We start from the raw sequence: 17,268 nt of genomic DNA on the forward strand, positions 1-17,268 counted from the left end.
AAGGAAGGAAGGAAGGAAGGAAGGAAGGAAGGAAGGAAGGAAGGAAGGAAGGAAAATAAGTCACATTCCAGGTAGAGAGGATGGAAGAAGCATAGGCTGGAAGGAAACAGTGTCCCAGTAGCAGGAAGTGTGGAAAGATGCCTTTTCTTTCTCCTGTGACTGTCGCCATGCCCCAAAGGCTGTGAGAACATAGCAGGGGGTTGATTTTTTTTATGTGCTTGGTGGAAAGAAAGAGCTTCCTGGAGAGGAAGTCTGAGGCCATGCCAGATCATCTGAGGTGAAGGGTCCAGGAGAAGATGGTAAGGAGAGGCTGTGAGACTGCAGAACAACAGGCTCTCAATATCAGAGGTGATGTTAGCTTGTCCAAAGGCCAATTTGTGGAAGGCCCCAGGGATGTTCCAAGGAGAGTTGAGTTTTTCCCTCGAGAAGCAGAGGAAGACATCAAAGAAGCCATACCATTGGTTTATCCTGTCCCAGGTCAAGAATTAGCAAGGGCAGGAATAAAGTAATGAAGAGGGGGTGGACTGATTGCATATCCAGACTGACATGGTAGGGGATCTTAGGATGGGGGTGAAGGAGGGGGGCTTTATTTCTCCAGTATTCCTTTTCACCAGGAAATGCTGTATAGAAGAAAGATAAAGATGGAGGCATAGATGGCAGTGCTAAATTGACTACTGTCCTATTATCTCATTGCAGGGTGCTCCTGGGAAGCCTGGAGAGCCAGGATCCAAAGGCGAGAGGGTAAGTGGGGATGTGGAGGCACTTGAGCATGCTCAAGGTGACCTTCCTACAGTTGCAAGACCAGCATTTATCAGGGCAGTTAATAAGCAGCCCATCTGGACTGCTGTCTTCTACAATGGCTTTCCATGAAAAATCTCAAGCCTTTCACGCAGTGGGGATAGGTTTTCTCCCCTAATACTGTCATAGTCAGTGTTCTGTCTTGTTTTTTTTTTTTTTTTTTTTTTGGTTGTTATTTTGAGGAATAAAATCATGACCATAATTATCAATTCAAGGCAAGTGTTGGGAGACTCTGACAGATTCTCTGCTCACCATGTGTGAAGGCGCATGCAGGATGTGCCCAGCTCCCTAAGTGCCAATTTGCAGGGAGCCAGATTTGTCACTGGGGGTGACAAGGGAACAGATTTTCCCATAACGAGTCGTCTTGGCGCCACACTCTGAAAGCCTTTCTTTACATTTCATTTCTCCAAAAACCAACAGGGGAGAGTCATTTTTCTTGCACAAGTGCTGGAAGGGGGCAGGGAGCATTCCCACACTCACACTCATGGGCTCTCGCTCCATTCAGGGCTCTGCATGGCTGGTTTCCCCGCAGACCTGTGTCTGGTCAGCTGTCATGATGTTGTGCCACATGGATGGTATCCAGTCCCCCACCCCCACCCCCACCCAGGCTTGTTTTCCACGGTCCTGCAAAGAATTTATCTCAGCTTTCTTCACAAGTTGGATGGGTAGCGAGCTGGCAGGCTTTTCCTGCAGCTTGGGAAGAGAGAAATGGAAGTGATCTCTGGCATTCTTGCCTTCCCTTCATGTCTCTCCTTCAGATGACTTTGTTCCCACTGTCCTGTGGCCGTTTGATCTAGCATACGGGAGCCTTGTGCTTGCCTGCCACCGAGTCGATTTTCTCCTGAGAGTGTCAGGCGTCTTGAGAGTGACTGCCTAGAGTGTGGGCATGGGTCCTGGCTCAGAGCCAGGGTGTTCAGCCTACAGACAGGAAGCTGTTCTTCATACACAATCAATAGCTGTGGAGATTGCCTGTCCCCCGTTAAGTGGTTCCATGGAACCTTGCCACCAGGCCTTTGGAGTACCTTTTTTTTTTTTCATCCTAGGAATGTTTAAAATAGCTGACAAATCTTTTAATTGCAAAGCGATCGGGTTGTTGAGTGGAAAAGCTGTGCCACATGTGTGATGGTACCTGGCACTCCCTTGGGTTTGCCTAAATTAAAACATAAAGTGTCACCGATACTTTGGTTATTGTTCAAAAATGTTAACCAGGCCATGCAGGGGCCTGGTTAACGAATAGGAATTACAAGAGTGAATGCAGCGGAAGTTGGGCATACCTCCCATCTCTCCTCAAAGCTCCACTTCCCTTATACCTGCATTGCATTCTGGAGTCTGTGTACACAGTTGAGGATGTTTCAAGCATGTGTGTGCCTTCACTTTTACCCTCCCTCATGTCTACCTATCACACCTTCTCCATATCATGTTTCTGTCATTCCGTGTTTTAGCACACATAGGAATGGCATTTCAGAATCAGGCTCCATTCCTTCTCGGAGGCTGCTGCCATGGCTGTGGCAACAGCACATGTTTGGTTCCACCTTGATAATTCTCCTTTCTCCTGCCCCTCTTTCTGCACTGTACACAGTAGTTGTGGCTCCATTGTACTCTGAGGGCCTTAATATGGCTGCTATGTGTTCACTGTCCACTGAGATTCGCTGGCCAGAAAAACAGTAGTACATAAGGGTAAGGACTGGACTGCCTGTCCTGGGCTTGCTGTGCCCCAAATCACCTACTCAGAACTTCAGAATCTGATTCACTGGGGTGGAGGAAAAGGGCCCCAGGCAATGTATGCACCACAGAGTGAGCCTGCCAATCCTCCATGGAGCCCATTGGCAAGAGAGAAGGCCTGCAATGAGAGGCTGCTGATCTACTAGACTGCCCTTTCTACTGACAAAGGCCAAATTACTCCAGGGATGGAGTGGCAGCTTGGCCTCAGTTTCCACAGCTAGGCAACTGTTTCCAGGGATGCACACTTGTGGTTTGCCCTAGGACTAGGAAATTGTGTGTGTGTGTGTGTGTTGCGTGCACACACATGCATGCATGTACACTAATGGCTCGTACATGTCAAGTAAGTACTTTATAACTGAGTTATATCCCTTAACGTTGTGATTTGTGACGTAACAGTCTCGCTAAGTTGTCCAGGCTGGCTTTGAACACACTGTAGCCCGCTGACCCTAATCATGTCTTAAGCTTGCAGTCCTTGGCCTCCTGAGTATTTATAATGACAGACCTATGCCATTAAGATCCTTGAAAATTCTTATCTGAGGAAAATGGGAAGTGGGAAGCAGGAAAAAAAGAGAGAGGGTAGGACCAGGACAAGATGACTGAGGGGGCCACGATCCAGATGTAAAGTGAACAGACTAAATAAACTAATTAAAGATTAAAAATGCAAAAAAAAAAAAAAGGAAATTCTTCCCGATTTTTAAAATGACAGCTGTGTTTCTATCCCTCTCCCTGTTAAACTTGCGTGTGTGTTTGTGTGGAGTACAGTGTGTACCTATGCATGTGTGTGTGCGGGTGAGTGAATAAATCTGTCAGTGTGTGCATGTGTATGTTAAGGCTTGTGATTAGATAGGTGCCTCCCTCAATCACTCTCTGTTGTTAGAGATTGGTTCTCTCATTGAATCCAGGGACTAGCAAATTGCTAGGCTAGGAAGCCGCAGGGTTCTGCCTATCTGTACCCCAAGATGTAAGTAATCTCATCTGATTTTTGTTTGGGTACTTGGGATCCAAATTCAGATCCTCATAATTGTGTGGCAAACTACTGAGCCATCTCTCTAGAGACCTTCTTATCATCCTTACAATTAACTTCTTTATGGAGCCGTCTACAACGTTTTATTCCCACAAAGTAAACTTGAGGATATGTTTTATTTTCAACTTTTACATACTGTGAACTCTTTTCTACAGTTAGAATTTTCCACATAATAATACCTGGTGCTTTGTCTGCATAGTCCCTGATAAGCAGCCTGTGGTTTGCTCTGTGGTATGAGAATGCCAGTATGCCTTGCTACTCCTGGGAAGACAGCCCTGTTGTTGGCTTACACGGGGTGGGTTTTGAAATTAGAAGTTCTCCTCCTGGCTTGCCCTGTTTTGTAAATCAGGACTATAGGTGGGATAATTCTGGGCCTTCCTTTCTTGGACTCACTCAAGACTGAGATCCCCTTTTCCAGCCCCTGCGAGAGTCCCAGCAGGAAGATGGTGGTACCTTGGATTGCGGTTTGTGGATTCAGCTCAGACACATTTGCTGATGTTCTTCTCTTTTATTTAGGGAGACCCTGGGATCAAAGGTGACAAAGGACTACCAGGCGGGAAGGGCCAGCCTGGAGACCCTGGAACCCCAGGTCACAAAGGTCATACTGGCCTAATGGGTCCCCAAGGACAACCAGGGGAGAGTGGCCCTCCCGGGCCCCCAGGGCCACCTGGCCAGCCAGGATTCCCAGGACTTCGGGTAAGGATGACAACAAGATTTCAAACACAGAGTCCATGAGAATGGAGGGGAAGCTGAGTCTGTGGCCTTCGCGGAGTACAGCAAGCAGATACCAGGCTTCTGGGGACTGACTATACAGCAAGGGGCAGAGAATTCCATGTCTCTATCCTTGAGATGCTCGTCACATTTATTAGTAAATGTTCTTCACATTAGGATGATGTAATGCATGTAACTCAAGAGATGTTCAGAAACAGACTCTTCTTTGTGGTACCTTCTCCCCCTGGGGTGATGAGTCTCAAGGCTTAATTTCCTGAGCTGTAAATCCCTTCTTTCTTTGCACCCAATGGGATCTCATTGGTCCATCAAGCATCATGAATGGTTTGCCATTCATTCACTGAAGGTCTTGACAGTCCTCTCTCTGCCATCCTGGGCACTGAATGGAAGCAGAAAGCCTGCTTACTTTTTTTCCCACATATGTCATTCTAGTGGCAGAGCTCTTGGTTTATCCTGCTTTGTAATATAGAAATGTGTTGTCAATTGTGAAACAAGAGATGAACTCTTGATGGGGAGTGTGGCCCAGACCCTGGGACCTCTTCTTCTTTGCAGCCCCCATAGTCATCTGGAGAGCTTTATGTTCCCTAAGCATAGGCATGGTCTCTCACTGTTCCTGCCAGCTCGGACACTTTGTGGCTTCACCTCTTGCTACTGGCTCTGGTGTCTCTAAGTATCTTGATGTCCAGAGCCTGCCCCCTTGGCCAAGTCCAGAAAAAATCGACAGAACTCAGTTGGCATCCAAAGCCCCTTTGAAGCCTTGCCAAGCCCTCTGTGTCCTGTGCTGTGTGGAGCAATGGAACATCCGAGGCTGTTACAGAGGTTCCAGAGAAGAATAAGAGAACAAGGGAGTGGGATTTATTCCATGCAATGTGTTGGGCTGATAGAAACACAAGGGATCCTACTCTTGAGGGTAACACTACCCTGCCAGGAGTCAAACAGGAAAAGGTGATCCTGATAGGGTATAGAGAATCCGTTCCTAGGACCATCTGAGAATTGTTGTTACAATGTGAACATTCAGCCTCTCTCACAGATAAATTCCTCAGCTTTAACGGATTGCTTACCTGCTAGTGGCCAGTATGGACTTGAGCAGGACAGAACTCGCTCTGGGGAGCATAGGGGAAAAATACCAACCAGAAGAGTCAAATTTGAGTTCACATAGGAGGCAGCCCATAAGCTAAGTTCTGGAGGTGGGCAAGCCTTTGGGGTCATACTGCCCAAGCCCAGCATGGAAAGGGTTTTATAGGCACAAGGTTTATACCAGGAGCAAATAAAAAAAAAAAGATATAAGTTTCTTGATGGAAGGACATTGTAGCTCTGAGAACGTAAGGTCTAAGCAGCCATGCTAATAAAACTGCATGGTCTGAACCACGAGGAGAGAAAGAGGCTGCAGATGTGGGATGGGCTAAACAGAAGGTGTGATTGCCCATGTCTCTGCTGCTTACAAGCTTCTTGATTTTGAGAGTGACACTGGGTCTTCATGAGAGTTACTGGAAAGATGAGGAAATCTGCTTCCTTCCCTCCTAGGGCGAGTCTCCATCCATTGACACCCTCAGGCGCCTCATTCAGGAAGAGCTCGGGAAGCAGCTAGAAGGTGAGTCTCTGGATGTCATTGCAGGTGCCAGGGTAAGATCCCCAGTGAGAAGCTGTTGCTTTCATCATTAAGTACCAGGACAGCACCCTCGGGGCAGGTAATGTGGAGCAACAGGCTTGAGAGTTAACTTAAGGGCCCAGGCTCCAGAGCCTCCCTCAAATTGGTCTGCAGTCACCTCTCCCTGGTCACATCTAGTGAAGATGACTTTTAGTAAATGATGACACCAGATATCACCATTGGCTGTGTGGTGATCATCTATGCTTGCTATGTGTTCAGCCATGTATCTGATGAATCAGTGTTCTAGGAAAAGCTTGCAGAGAGCCTCACTGAACTCCAGGGGAAGAGATAAGTCAGAAGACAGACAAGATGACCATACTGCCCTCAGAAGACTACTGTGATATCATTTCGGCACAGAGACCATTGAAAGAGGACAGGAGGCTATGCCTCAAATAGCTCTAAGGCAGGGGATAGAGTGGGGCATCATTAGCAGCAGTACAGGGGTTCCTGTCTCAGGAGGGTACTCGGAGTTTGAATTTGTGGTCCATAACAGCCTAGTAATGATCGTCTGAGACAGCATGGTCATTGGGAGGATAATGAGGAGCAGGGAGCCTGAGCTACTAGAATATAAGTCTGGTGTTCACAACCCCAGATAATGTCTGTGCACTATGCCACTATGGTCTTTTTAAGAAGCTAATCATTCCATTAAAATCTTAGAAGATGCTCACAATAGCCCCATGACATGAAAGAAGAGGAACCAAAAGGTGCCTCCATTCCTATGTCCCACGTCCCAGTTCTCACACATTCACACTGCTCTAGATACGAATCTGTAGAAGCAAAGTACCCCCCTTCTCTGGCCCCTGTGGATTCTGGGAAAACATGGATGGGCTGGAAATGATGGAGCTGAGGGAAGTCAGGAGACAGGCTGAAGAGAATGTGAGCTCCATTGGACAGGGCAGGACTGAGGACTTCTGTTGGGGAGTTTCAAGTTCTACCTCTTGAGTGTTAGACTTGTCAGTGACAGACTAGCCTTTGCCCTAGTGGAGTGTCAACCACTAGTTTTTTTGTTTGTTTGTTTTGTTTTGTTTTGGTTTTTTGTAACAGATCTGGGAACATCTGCTGGAATGAGTCCCTTTCAAACAGTCTTAGAGGAGAACATATCAACTTCTACCAAAGATAGGAAAATTAAAGACTCAGAAAAGTTCAGCAAATTGCCAGGGTCACCGAGGTAGCCTCCACAGACCCCTGGGCCTTGTGAAAATGCAATGGCAGAGAGTGTCAGTGAGGCAGTGAGAAATCCCACCTCTTCTTTAGTTTTACTAACCAAAATGGCAGTCTTTATCCTTCTCACTCTACCCCTTAGTCAGCCATTTGGATCCAATGCACTCTGACTATACAAACTTAGGTGGCTTTTGGTAGCCACAAGGTATGCACTGAACCCCTTGTCCAGCAGGAAAGTGAGCCAGCCCACAATTGGAGCTCTGGGTTTTAAAATGATTCTGTAATGCTTTTATCACAGATGTGTAAGCATATCCAATTAACGGCTTATTTGGCTCTTCAGTGGTAGATGGGGGACTAGATATTCAAAAGACAAAAGTCAGCAAATAGCTTTGTGTAAGCCATTTAAATGTCCCAGGCTACAGCTTCTCAAAATGATGGCTACAGCCACTGCTATTACTGCTGCTATCACAAACAACAATAATACTGCTACTGCCAGGGCCAATGCCACTTCATTGCTAATACTGTTATTAATTATCTCTCCTACTGCTGAGGCTGCAGTCAGTCAGAAGTGAGCTGTTTCTTGTCTTTATCCCCAGTTGTTTTAGTTTCATATATCCAGCTTGCAGTGAGCTCTTCATGAACTCCTCTGTTCTTCCTATTCCATAGCCAAACTTGCCTACCTCCTGGCTCAGATGCCTCCAGCACACATGAAGTCCTCTCAAGGCAGACCCGGACCTCCAGGACCCCCTGGAAAAGATGGGCTTCCGGGCCGAGCAGGTCCCATGGGTGAGCCAGGCCGTCCAGGCCAGGGGGGTCTGGAAGGACCCTCTGGACCAATGGGTCCCAAAGGTGAGTGGACAGCATTTCAGAAACTGAGGGCTAAGTGTGGACATAGGTTCTGGGTGTACACCTGGCAGAGCCTGAATTATTCATCTTGTTTTCAGTCCCATCAGCCCAGCAACAGTGAATTTTGGCATCATGTAATTTTTTCATACATTCAATTTTTTTCTTACTTGACAGTTTTGAGAAATTATGCCAGGAAGAATGAACCTGTGTTTTTTTTTCCCCTACTTTTTTGCTTTCTTTCCATCCCCTTGCTCAAGTTACAGGGGTGATTCAAATGTTTTCTTCTTCCTCTACCCAGTTTGGAACTGATGGAGTGATATGACATTTAATTTCCAGGCAATGGATGTTAAATGCAGATTTAAAATCAAACCAAAAGCTTTAAGCTACAGCTAAAACGGCCATTCACTGTCTGGCTCTCAGGCTGTGTAATCTATCAGAACCCTGGATCTCTGGACAATAGGAGGCGCTCCTTCAAGTGGAAGAGCCTGCCCCAGGCTGTACAGTGGCAGCTGGTCAGAATATTTTTCCTGCAGGAAAGCTAACATGAAGAGCAGGGAGGAATAACCTGACTCCAAACTTCCCAGTCTGGGGTCCATTTCCTTCTGATGGGTGGACTTATGGATTGATTTTGGCGACCTTAGTCAAGGAAAACGGATGAGCCTTACATCTTCTCTTTTGATCTCCCACATCTTTATTACTGTGTTGACATACATCCCCGGTTATATTTCTTCTATTTAAAGGGGCTTTTGTTAAACTTGTGTGTTCCTGACTATCTGTATTCATTCATAAGACAAAATACACAAAGTACATGGCCATAGCAAGTGTACTTTATAGACTACATTGGATTGTGGCAGAATACTGACCAAGCATAACAGTTAAAACAGTGAAGATGAGGAGCTTGAGAGACTGCTCAGACATTGAGAGCTCTTGCTACAATTGGAGAGGACCTGGGTTCAGTTCCCAGTACCAATATGGCTGTGGCTGTTCACAGCTCAGTTTCAGGATACTCAATCCATTCTTTTTCCCTTCTCAGGTACCAAGCACACAAGTGGTATATATACATATATGTAGGCAAAACATTCATATATATATATATATATATATATATATATATATATACATATGTATGTATATATACATTTACATATACAGTATAAATGAATAAATCTAAAACACCCAAACAACAACAACAACAACAACAACAAAAATAAAATGAGTGTTCTAAAAATTGGTGAGCCAGAGGTTTAAATTTAAATAATAAAAAATATGTTGTGTCTAGGAGATGCTCTGGAAGCAACTTAGCAAAATGTATTAATTCCTAGTAAGATAAATTGAAAGAGAGAGATGTGTTCTTCCTCGGGACTCAGACACAGTCCAAATAGCTCCCCAGAGAACATGATCTCTTCCTCCTCACTCTCTCTGAGTGTATATGTCATAAATGTGTCCTTTCTTTTTTATTCTCGGGATGGTATTTATCATCTGTATTCTATGGAGCATTCCGTGTTCCATGTTTTATTGTCTTCCTTGATTTCAGTATTCCTTAGATCAGAGCTTTGTCTTATTACTGTATATGACCACATCACCTAGTATTTTGAATTCATTCATTTATCAACCCAATTCCTTCTTTGTGAAGCTTCAGGGATACAGAGTTAACAAAATGTAAATAATAAGAAAAATAAAAAAATTAATAAAAATAAATAAAGAAAGAAAGAAAAAGAACAACTACACAAAAGTTCTATAAAGACTTAGACAAATAAATCACTAGTATTTTCTCAAGAAAAAGAAGCTTCTAGTACAGTGGCAAGTACACTAACGATGAGGGCACACACGCAGGCTGATATGTGTGAGTTGTGGGATGTGTGAATTTGGCTATGGTGGTTCAGTAAATGTATGTATAAAGCTATGTACTTTGTATTTGCTTCTGTGCGTGCACATGTGGAAATACACATGTAATTGGATAGATAGGTGCTTGAGCGAACATGTATGTATAAAGAAGTATATCTCAGGATGTGTTTAGGGGAAACATCTTTTTTTTTTAGTGTTTTCATGTACAGATTCTAAGTGTGTGTGTGTGTAGTATGTTATAGAAAGAGTATCTGGAAACAGTCTGGTGTGAGTGGATTACTTCAGTAACACCGGGCTACATCAGTGACACAAAGTGGCCTGTGGGTTGGCACTCCCTGTCTCTGCACTTGTCTTAGTTCTCCACCATTCAAGATATATATTCTTCCCATCAGGTGAAAGAGGAGCCAAAGGTGACCCTGGCACACCTGGAGTTGGCCTCCGAGGAGAGATGGGTGCCCCTGGAATACCAGGTATGAAGGTTCAGGGTCTCAGGCTTAGTGGACACCAATGATGGAAGCAGGGGCACACAGTGTTACCTCTGATTGTAGGAAGGGAGGAGCAGCCGGGCCACTCTACGGGGAAACAGAATTTGGTTGCTTCTTTGTTTTGTTTTGTTTAAATTTTTAAATTTTTATTTTTATTAATTACAGTTTATTCACTTTGTATCCCCCTGTAACTCCCTCCCCCCTCCCTCCCAATCCCACCCTCCCTACCTCTTCTCCATCCATGTCCCTCCCCCAGTCCACTGATAGAGGAGGTCTTCCTCCCCTTCCTTCTGATCCTAGTCTATCAGGGTTCATCAGGAGTGGCTGCATTGTCTTCCTCTGTGGCCTGGTAAGGCTGTTCCCCGCTCAAGGGGAGGTGATCAAAGAGCCAGCCACCGAGTTAATGTCAGAGACAGTCCCTGTTCCTTACTAGGAAACCCACTTCGACACTGAACTTCCATGGGCTACATATGAGCAGAGGTTCTAGGTTATCTCCATGAATGGTCCTTGGTTGGAGTATCAGTCTCAGAAAAGACCCCTGTGCCCAGATTTTTTGGTTCTGTTGCTCTCCTTGTGGAGCTCCTGTTCCCTCCAGGTCTTTCTATCTCCCCCTTCTTTCATAAGATTCCCTGCACTATGCCCAAAGTTTGAATATGAGTCTCAGCATCTGCTTCGATACCCTGCTGGGTAGAGTCTTTCAGAGGCCCACTGTGGTAGGCTCCTATCCTGTTCTCTGTTTTCTCCCCTTTTGATGTCCATCCTCTTTGCCTTTCTGAATGAGGACTGAGCATCTTACCCAGAGTCTTCCCTCACTTGAATGGATACAGAAATAGTGATACATTTACCCAATGGAATACTCAGCAATTAACAAGGAAATCATGAAATTTGTAGGCAAATGGTGGGAACTGGAAAAGATCATCCTGAGTGAGGTATCCCAGAAGCAGAAAGACACAGGGTATATACTCACTCATAAGTGGATATTAGACATATAATATAGGGTAAACATACTAAAATTTGTACACCTAAAGAAACTAATCAAAAAGGAATATTCAGTTTTTAATGAAATATTTTTCAAGACCTTGAGACATACCTCCTAAGTCAAAAGTCCATGATTTATTTACTATTTCAAAATAACCAGAAGACAGGATATTGGATTTTTCCAACAAAGATATGATAAATATTTGGGGTGATACAGATGCTAGTTGCTCCAATTTGCTCATTACATTTTGTGCCCATGTCTCAAAAACCACCATATGTAGGGCTGAATATTTGGGTCAGAGATTAGGAGTGATATATGTTCTTGCAGAAGAACTGGGTTTGCTTCCCAGCATTCACTTGGCAGCTCACAAACATCTGTGACCCTAGTTCCAAAGGATTTAAAGCCCTTTTCTGGTATCCACCAGTACTGCAAGAACTTGGTACGTATACACAAATAAAAGAAAAATGGAATATACATTAAATATAAATAAATATTCATTAAAGGCCACCTCATGCCCCAGAAATATACAGAATTATTATGCCCCAATTAAAAATAACAAATGAGAAATATCATGAGAAATGGTCCTACGGAGAGAGGGATTGGCAAATGCTCAGTGAGTCTGAGCAAGTTAGAGAGGGATCTCTCCTTAGGACTTTCATTCTGCACTTTAACTGGCCTTGAGTAGTAAGAACCCCACAGGCAAGGTCTTCTTAAACCCCACACTTATTTGTGCCCCCTTATTATTTCTCAGAATATGCCAAAGGGGCCTTAGCCAATGGTTCAGCCAAAGGTCAGCCCTCCTGGGGCTAAGGGGTTGTGGGAATGGCAACCAGTTGACCACTGTGCCCAATGGCTGTGCTGGAAGAGTCCTAAGAACAGCAGTGCTGCTTTAGAAAGCAGGAGCGGGTGTTGGGGACCCTCAACTCTGGATTGACAAATTCTACCACACTATGGTGTGTGTGTGTGTGTGTGTGTGTGTGTGTGTGTGTGTAGGGGGTGTGGGGGGTGTATTTGGGGATGGGCAGTGCTGGCAATTGAATCTAGGGCCTCAGGAATTCTCTACTACCAAACCCTACCCCAGCCCTGGGGGACCTTTTAAATTTAACTCTTAAATTTTATGCTTACTCTGGATCATGTATAAACATTTGACCTACATAAAATTTAACTTTAGTTTTATTCTTCCATGATTTCCCAAATATGCTACAGTTGGGCGTGCATTCTTATTTTTATTAGAGATGATGATTTCACATGTTGACTTTCAAATGGAATGTAATATAAATACCATTCTGAAATAGGAGAGCTTGTAGAAAGGCAGAGTGGAGGTGCCTAGGCATGGATGTCTGTAGAATATCTGGCAGATTAGACCAGCTGAGGATGAATCCGGGACCATCCTCAGAGCATCTCAGTGGAAGGAATGGTTTATGAGGCTGCACCGAGGGCTTCTCATGAGCAGGGCTATGCATTAAATAATTCTTGCCAGAGCATCAGCAGAGTTCCAAAATCCTAAAGACACTCACAATGGAAAGGCTGCTTTTTGTTTACTTTCTAAGAAGTATTTTGAAGAGTGCTAAGAAGTGAAGGAGACTGTGACATGCCCAAGTTGGCCAACGCACCTAACACCAAACTTCCCAGTTGTTGAGGCAAAAGAGGAAGCTAGATTAATTACATATGAGAGCATAGACTTGTAAATACTTACATAGTAAATGTAGGCACAGAGGTTTATTTATAGGTAATATTCTCTCAGTCTAAATTTGGGAGTGTAGAATGGCCATTTTTATATATCTTGGATGCTGTATTTTTTACTTGGCATATAGAATAGTATAGTTCAAGTACATGGTTCAGATTTAACATGCAGATAATGTTGAGAAATTATAACAGATCCCAGAGAATTTGAATGTTGAGTTATGTAGGGTCATCAGGTATCCCTTCAAAAACAGGTACACTGGGCTGAGATTCACTAGGCTGTTTGGGGGTACCAGCCTGAATTCAGACATGTCTACTAGATTTTGTAAGAGCATGGAGTTCTGCTTTCTCGTCTGACTTGAGTGGGAAGTTTGCACCACAAGGGCCTTGATCTGCCCTTGTCTATTTCTACCCCGTGTTTTCTGGATTTCTTCCTTAGCTCAGACAGTGAAGGGCTGCTCACCAACTTGCTGCTCTACCTGATGATCACACTGGCCATTCTCTCATTCTAGAGCGCCTGACAGACACTCTTCTTTCTGTTTACACATTGTACAAAGATTTCAGGCCTATTTCACTCCTGCTTCTGAATGTCAATTGCCTTCTGTTTCTTTTGTTTCCTTGGCCAGGCCAACCTGGGGAACCTGGCTATGCTAAAGATGGACTTCCAGGGATCCCTGGCCCTCAAGGAGAGACAGGACCAGCTGGACATCCTGGCCCTCCCGGCCCTCCCGGCCCTCCTGGCCAGTGTGACCCCTCCCAGTGTGCGTACTTCGCCAGCCTTGCTGCCAGGCCAAGTAATGTGAAGGGCCCATAGAAGATTCTAGAACATCAAAACACTACTATGGATTTCTGAAACTTGAACTCAGAGCCCAGTGGGAAGCCAGAAGCCTTGAAACATTTCATATCCTTCTTTCTTCTCTCCTCTCTCTTCTTCTCATCTTTTCTTTCTGTTTCCTTCTTCCTGCTTTTCCCTTCCTGCCTTCTTAACCTCAATTCTCTCTTCACCTCCACAGACACCTCACAGTTATTAAAACCAACAGATACTGTCAGTCAGTCAGGTTATTGTTAATATTATTGTTATTGTTTGCTGTTATTTCAAATGCTAATAGTTCTGTGGGACAGGAAGTGGTTTCCTGGCTCAGCTTGCCCATCAGCACCAGCTGAGGAGTGGCAGCCAGTTCTGAGGAGCCCTTGGTGCTATGCAGCCCTGACCATGCACTTGCTGAATTTACCTCTTTCCTGGAAAGGAAACTTTAAGGGATGGAGACATAAGCTTTCCTCAGCTCCGCCTAGAGAGGGCCCCGGGGGGGGGGGGGGGGAAGCAAGTTTGAAATCCCCGCCTCCCAGGAGAGACTTGAACCAGGAAGAGGAAGAATATGCAGCCTGGAAGGATGCGCTGACCTCTGGGGACAGGAGGCACACTCGGAGTTCAGAACTGCCTTGGGGTGTTGGGGGGGTGAGTGTCCTCAGTGCTTGAAGCTACCAGAACCAAAAGAAGTCACACGGAGGGTTGGCAGTGGATTGTGTCTGGGCCCTCAGTGAACAAGTTGGTGCTGAAGGACAGTTCTGGGATGTGGATTTGTTTCTACGCCATGTCCATGGCCCCTTCAAATTCCTCATGCTGGTTTGAATTGTGTGAATTTCGAAATAAAGGTTTCCGGTGGCCACTTGTCTTTCTTGCTCATGGGTGGTTCACTACTGCATGCCTTGGGGATGTGTATCAGCCCTATCTTGTGTGTGTGTGTGTGCACGTGTGCGAGTGTGTGCATGCCCTTGGGCTTGTGTGTTCTACATGCACACCGTGAGCAGGTGCTCACTCCATGTGTTGCCCTCTCAGTTGCTCTTGAGCATCCGCTTACCTCCTCTAGCCTCTAGCCTCTCCTGAGCACCAGGTGAGTCTTCCTGGAACTGCATTACCTTGTCTGCCTGTTCCCTCCAGATGTTGGATGAGTAAGCTTGGCATGGAGCTAGCTTGGGGGCACTTCATCACCCTGCCCTTTGTGGGTATATTCCTGTGTTTTGCGTGTGGAAAGAAGCCCTTTCGGTGTGCTCAGACTCACTGTGGGGCAGAGTCTGTTGCAAGTTGGAACAGTGACTTCAGGAGGATGCTTCCTGTGGGCGTGCATCCTTACCAGCAGTCTGAAAGAAGTACCCTTCTTGCCCCGTGTTCTCCACTTGACTGAAGACGTTGAAGAATTGACTAATGAAGCTGTCCGTTCATATTGTGCCTTAGTTAGGGTTCCAGTTGCTGTGATAAAAACACCATGGGCAAAGGCGAGTTGTGGAGGAAAGAGTTTCACTCAGCTTGCAACGCTTTCACACTCTATCACTGAGGGAACTCAAGGGAAGAACCTGGAGGCAGGAACTGAAGTAGAAGCCATGGAGGAATTCTGCTTATTGGTTTTCTCTCCAGGTCTTGCTCAGATTGTTTTATTTTACCATCAAGATATAGGAAGGAACCTTAGCAATGCCCAAGGAAGGAAGCACCCCCAGAGAGCTGAGTTCACCCCCATCAATCATTAATCAAGAAAATATGCCACAGATTTGGCTACAGGCCACTCTTATGGGGGAATTGTCTCAATAGGAAGTCCCTCTTCTCAAACAACTCCAGCTTGTGTCAAGTTGACAAAAAATTAACCAACACACATGTCTGTTCATTCAACTATCCACCTCTTCACAGACTTAAGCAACATTGGTTCACCAAGCCCCTCCCTTGCACCCCTTGAGATAGACACTTCTGATTGGTTTAGGAACAAGAGGTATAGGCATCCAAAGAAGGTTGGAGGATTGCTTAAGTAGGGAAATATTACTGTAGTGATTTAAAAAAATAATATCTGAGACCTATTCCTAGTGTTAGGCGAGTTGGTGCTGATGCAGAAGGTGGATTTGTGGTAGGGTTGAGGGGGGATAGCATACCTCTGGGCAGGAGAGGGTTTCTCTGGAGCCTCTTTGCTATCTACCAGCTCAGTTGTCTTCAACACCACATAAATTGCCAAAGCAGTGTAATATTTCTGTTTGAAGAAGTCTCAAGGGGTAGGAAATCTCATCCAGTGATCATGACCCACAGCAAGAGGCACACTTTGTGTGTGTGTGTGTGTGTGTGTGTGTGTGAATACCATGAATTTCGGGATAAAATATTTAACCTGACAAAGCATGAAGCTCTTTTTATATCTATTTTTATTTTATTTTTGTTACTATTTTAAATGGGATACATTCAGGGGAGTTTTAAATCCACAGAAAAATTAAGGAGAAACCAGTAAAATTTGCTAGGTATGCCCTGTCCCCATGCACACATATCCTCCCCCTGTCAAAACTAAACTGTAGAGTCTGCATTTGCTACAGTTGATGGACCTGTACTGTTAGCAGCTAGCACTCACACCTTACGTTCTGGCTCGTGGTTAGACTCTGGGTTTGGTCTAAAGTACAGTGACATGTACCTACTGTTATAGTTTTATACAGAGAAGTTTTGTTGTCCCCCAAACCTGTTGTACTCTGCCAGATTGTTCCTTTTTCCCCCAACCCCCAATAATTGATGACCTTTATACTCCTCCTACAGTATTGCTTTTTCCAGAACACTGTAGTTACAGTTGTATAGACAAGCATTTCAAACTACCTTCTTTTGCTTAGCAATGTGCACTTAATGTTCTCCTATGTCTTTTTTTTGTGGCCAGATGGCTCATTCCTTTTTATTGCTTAAAAATATTCCATTGTTTGGAGATACCATAGCTTTTGTATCCACTCATCTACTGACTGCCATCTTAGTTGATTCCTACTTTTTTTGTTTGTTTTTTTTTTTTTTGGGGGGGGGGTTTGGTTTTTTTTTTTTTTTTTTTTTTTTTTTTTGGGGGGGGGTATTGGTTTTTTTTCTATTGAGTATCTTCATTTATTTTTAATTTTTCTTTTATAATTTATTCACTTTGCATCCTTATTGTAACCCCTCCCTCATCTCCTTCAGGTTCCACCCACCCTCCCTCATCTCCCCTAGTCCTCAAAAAGGGGGAGTCCTGCTCTCCTACTATCTGACCCCAGCCTATTAAGTTTTATCAGGACTGCCTGTATCCTCTTTCTCTGTGTCTTGGCTAGGCTGCCCCATCAGGGGAAGGGGATCAAAGAGTCTATGTCACATACAGCCCCTGCTCCTCCTTACTAGAGGACCCACATGGAGACTGAGATACATCTGAGAATGGGGTCTATGTCCACTCCATGTATGGTCCTTGGTTGGTGCATCAGTCTCGTCAGGCCCCCATGGGCCCAGATTTGTTGGCTTTATTGGTCTCCTTTTAGAGATTCTGACCTTCCGGGGGTCCTTCTATTCCCCTACTTTTCCAAAGGACACCCAGCACTCTGC

General features: G+C 44.9%; 1 protein-coding gene across 1 annotated transcript in view; it reads left to right on the forward strand.

Annotated features, from left to right (window-relative positions):
- Col22a1 (collagen type XXII alpha 1 chain) overlaps positions 1-14,105 on the forward strand; it is a 211,613-nt gene extending 197,508 nt beyond the window's left edge. The window contains exons 58-63 of the mRNA XM_055626482.1: positions 697-741; positions 4,061-4,240; positions 5,798-5,864; positions 7,749-7,931; positions 10,166-10,243; positions 13,547-14,105. Coding sequence (XP_055482457.1) covers positions 697-741; positions 4,061-4,240; positions 5,798-5,864; positions 7,749-7,931; positions 10,166-10,243; positions 13,547-13,734 — 741 coding nt within the window. The 3' untranslated portion in view covers positions 13,735-14,105. The remainder of the gene's footprint in view (positions 1-696; positions 742-4,060; positions 4,241-5,797; positions 5,865-7,748; positions 7,932-10,165; positions 10,244-13,546) is intronic.
- The last annotated feature ends 3,163 nt before the right edge of the window (positions 14,106-17,268 follow it).

This window comes from Psammomys obesus, unplaced genomic scaffold (genome assembly GCF_907164565.1).
Source record: "Psammomys obesus unplaced genomic scaffold, mPsaObe1.curated_primary_1811, whole genome shotgun sequence".
Lineage (NCBI taxonomy): Eukaryota > Metazoa > Chordata > Mammalia > Rodentia > Muridae > Psammomys > Psammomys obesus.